Raw genomic sequence first — 3,983 nt, forward strand, 5'->3', positions numbered from 1 at the left:
TCCATACATTTTCCGACCCCCGTCCGTCTCATCATTTACCCCCTGACCCGAGTATGTGGTTTCCAAGCGGGGTAATGACCTTAGCGCATTGTCTTACTTTATAGTACTAAAATTGCGCCATTCCGTTTCCCGGTGATGTCCCGGATCTACGTAATTTACGTTACTGCTTATGCTGACAAAAGTCGGGCCCCGGGGGACTCCATAACCTCAGCCCCACCCCTGCCTGCATTTTGCACGACACAAGAATCCACTTTCCAGACCAGGCCATTCAAACCTCCCCCATACAGAAATGGCTGAGACTGAAACTTCAGGGCATCAGGAATCCCTCTCTCAGGTGTCCGGACTTGGCAGGATGGGTCTCATTATCTGCGGTTCTACCATGCGCCACATCCATGATACCTCTTTCGCTCAATCCCAACACCCCAATCCCTTCAACACCAGCTCCAATCCTCAGTATTCATCTCTACCCAACCCCAGACCATGGGGAGAAATGCTTCGCCGTAATTCTTCAACACTCATAACTCCGTAGGCTACCGAGAGGGCCACTCGGGTACGGTACTGTGCTCGGCCACAAATCACTTGTAGGTGCCAGAAACGAGTGATCACGGATGAGCCTTTCTCGGACTCAACGAACTAGCCGATCCAAAGCCGGGCCCTACGAAGCCAGCCTGGTGGTGCGCTCACCGATCGTTGGTTCGGGCGGAGATTGCGATAGCTCGGGCAACGAGAAATCTTTTCAGAGTATGATATTGCACAGTGTCATACCGTCTGTTCTCGCTTTCGACAATCTCCGCCAGACCTCTAATCTCTGTCAATCCCCGCGTTAGCCCACAATGCTGCTAGTTAGTCTAATGAGATCCAACACAAGCCCAGGCGTTTCCCGCACCCGGACATTAACTTGGCAGCCTCGAGGAAAGCGAATAAATAATACACCGGAATTTTGGCAGTTTCTATTTTGAGCTCTCGACGTATAGTGCAGTATATACTGAAATGGGGTTCAATTAAGGTTGCCTTGGAAGATTTCCCGCCAATGTTTCGTTTTCGGTAGTCTCACCGCTCGATAAAGGGGTAGTCTAGCAGAGCGAGGTCCCTGTGAAAGTCAGGGTTCAGTCTTTCAGTCTATGATACGATGCTCTAATGTGATAGGCTCGTGCTCGGTCAATCCGGGGCATTTGCGCAGCCGAGACCGGGATGAACGTTAAATATTTTTCCCGTGCCGTAGAGTTCTTGCTGGGTGACCGGCACCATAGGATAGCCACCACCCTCCGCTACCCGAGTACTGTACCGGTATCAACCGGTAGATATTTTATTCTTCGCAGTGTCAAGAGTTTGTCAATATGATATACTGTACGAGTACAGTACTTACGAGTACTTGTGTCACTATTAACCGAGAAAAGTAATTTGAAGCAGATCGCAAGAACCGAGTAACAATCTTGTCGTTTGGATTGTTAAGCATGACACCCCCGTCATGATACTACGATAATACGGTAGATGTCAGACTGGGTTTGTAGTGACACCCGCCACCAACTAATCCCTAAGTACTCGAGTAATGAATGCCTTGTGGTGAGCGACACTAAATATCTGTAAATACTAAGTAATCACCAGTGAAGACTAGCTTTGTAATCATTTGGGTGGGATTTGGTAAGCTACATACAGTATCAAACCCCCAACAACCAGCCTAACTTATACCCCAGCTTGGGTCAATTCTACGTAACCAACTCTCTAATGCTCCGTCGTATCCTTCTTCCTTCCCGCCCATACACTCTTCGCAAACACATTAGATTCTCAACAATGACTGGAAACGCACAAATTTTTGGACTTGAAGCTGGGGTTAAGCGGAATCCACATGTATGCCCCCCCCCCCCCACTCCTCCGGCGGAAAGAGAGAAAGAGAAAGCAATTGATTGGCTAACAGCAATAACTCACCCATTCAGCCAGACTTCAAATCCGTCGAATCCTCCCGTCCCCCATTCGACAAAGGCACGAGCTTCACCTACACGAAGACCATAAAACCAGACTGGGTCCCGGGCTCAGGCGCTAACAATGACGACTGGAAGAACCACAAAACTATCGAGATCGATCCCTACGGCGAGGGGAGAAGGCCGGTCGATAACTACAAACTTTTGATTTCGGGCATAATTCCCAGACCTGTACTCCCCTCCTTTCCATTGCCCCGCGAACCCATAAAACAAACTAATGAATTCCCGAAAAGATTGGCTTCGTATCAACAATCTCCCCCGACGGCCTGAGCACAAACCTCAGCCCCTTCAGTTACACCGCCCTGGTGAACCACGACCCCCCAATTTTCTGCATTGGCTTCAGCGGCGGAGTGGATAATCCAAAAGACACCTGCAGGAACATCCTCGAGACGAAGGAGTGCACCATCAACGTCATCAGCGAGTTCTTCCTGGAGGCGGCAAACTACACGAGTATTGATGCACCGCGTGGGGTCAGTGAGTGGGCGCTCAGCGGGTTGACCCCGGCAAAGAGTACAAAGGTGCGGCCGGATAGGGTCGCCGAGAGCGTGTTTAGTACCGAGGCGGTGTATCGGGCTCATCATGAGTGGGTTAGTCCAGGGAGTGGGAAGGGTTCTGGGGTTTTGGTCATTCTTGAAGGTGTGTGGTTATATCCCTTCCGAATTGGTTCAGTGGATGATTAATGGGTGGATGGGGCGTTCTAGGTGTCAACTTTCATGTCCGTGAAGATGCCCTCAACGCGGAAGGCAACATCATTGACCCTGCGGTACTCAAGCCCGTGAGTCGCTTGGGCGGGATTTCATACGCCAGGACTGTGAGCGGGTTCGAATTGCCCAGACCTGAGTTTAAGAAAGAGGTCGAGAAGGAGGAGGTTAAGGGGCTGGTTAAGTCGAAGGCCGAGGGGCAGTAGATGGGCATGATACAATGCGAATGTTGTAACATGCCAGTTTAGCTTAGAAGGTATAAATGAGATAGATCTCTATCAATAGAATTAACCAATCATGGGTGGTGACTATAAGCTTGTGAGGCGATGGATGGATGTGATCTCCTAAAGCTAGTGTCTCGTACTCTATGAATTATGTATCGTCTCTTGTCATAGCAAACCTATCCAGCCCCTGCGCAATCGGCAGGATCTCAGCCGTCCCCCATTGTGGGGGATATCAATCCGGACCGAGTTGCCAGCCACTACACTGGCAATGGAATTAGCCTGGGGCAGGAGGGTGGTCAAATTGAGACTACCTTTTAAGATGAAGTGTTGTTAGAGTGAAGAGTGTATGTATTGTGTATAGGGAAGGCTATTCTGAAGAGATTAAACACAGCAGAGAAAGATGGTGCGTATAGCCTACATAGAATATAGGGTACCCAATACGTGTGATGAATTCAAACTGAAACCTGATCACAACACCTCCAGGATATATCATACAGACAACAGACAGCATAACTATTAACTCTAACATCACTGATTAGGATATCAGCAGGACGGGCTCGACCGCTAGCTACCTCTTCAGTCACCAATATGAAATTCCCTTTCCGATCCTGGACCTTATAGTTAGTCAGATGTACCCGCGATAGAAGCACGAGGACACGTGCCCCAAAGGGGCGTGCAAGCGGGACTCTGGTAAAGCGCTATTGGATAAAACCCAAGAATGGTAGACACTGTGATCCATAATAATTACAACGTACGATAAGTTAATGTGAAAAAGTAACATTTTTTCAAAAAAAGAAAGAAAGAAAGAAAAATGGTTTTCCTCCCTCCCTCATTTTTCTTTCCCGGTTTTTATATAATATTATTATTATGATATCATACAACCTCAGGGCTCTAAATGGGCTGGAGAGAGAACCTTACCCCGTCCCCGTGGTAAACGAGGATTTAAACAGATCCCTCGTAAGAGCCAAGTCGAGTATCGTAACATAAGCCTCCATGAAGCCTTAGCCATCCACGATTTCGAAAAGGATGGGGGGCGGCAGAAAGATATGTACATATGATATACTACAGTAGAAGGACCA

General features: G+C 48.4%; 1 protein-coding gene; it reads left to right on the forward strand.

The window, feature by feature from the left end:
- Positions 1 to 1,699: 1,699 nt before the first annotated feature.
- GSTUM_00011616001 (uncharacterized protein) lies at positions 1,700 to 2,946 on the forward strand. XM_002842016.2 has 4 exons: positions 1,700 to 1,848; positions 1,935 to 2,150; positions 2,213 to 2,615; positions 2,681 to 2,946. Exons 1-4 carry the CDS (start codon positions 1,792 to 1,794, stop codon positions 2,884 to 2,886), a joined length of 882 nt encoding a protein of 293 aa, XP_002842062.1. The 5' UTR covers positions 1,700 to 1,791; the 3' UTR covers positions 2,887 to 2,946.
- The last annotated feature ends 1,037 nt before the right edge of the window (positions 2,947 to 3,983 follow it).

Source organism: Tuber melanosporum (genome assembly GCF_000151645.1).
Source record: "Tuber melanosporum whole genome shotgun sequence assembly, scaffold_88, strain Mel28".
Lineage (NCBI taxonomy): Eukaryota > Fungi > Ascomycota > Pezizomycetes > Pezizales > Tuberaceae > Tuber > Tuber melanosporum.

Coding starts and splice junctions, on each gene's coding strand:
- GSTUM_00011616001 (XM_002842016.2), top strand. CDS start 1,792: ATGACTGGAAACGCACAAATTTTTGGACTTGAAGCTGGGGTTAAGCGG. Junction 2,151..2,212: donor CGGGCATAATTCCCAGACCT/GTACTCCCCTCC, acceptor ATTCCCGAAAAG/ATTGGCTTCGTATCAACAAT. Junction 2,616..2,680: donor GGTTTTGGTCATTCTTGAAG/GTGTGTGGTTAT, acceptor GGGGCGTTCTAG/GTGTCAACTTTCATGTCCGT.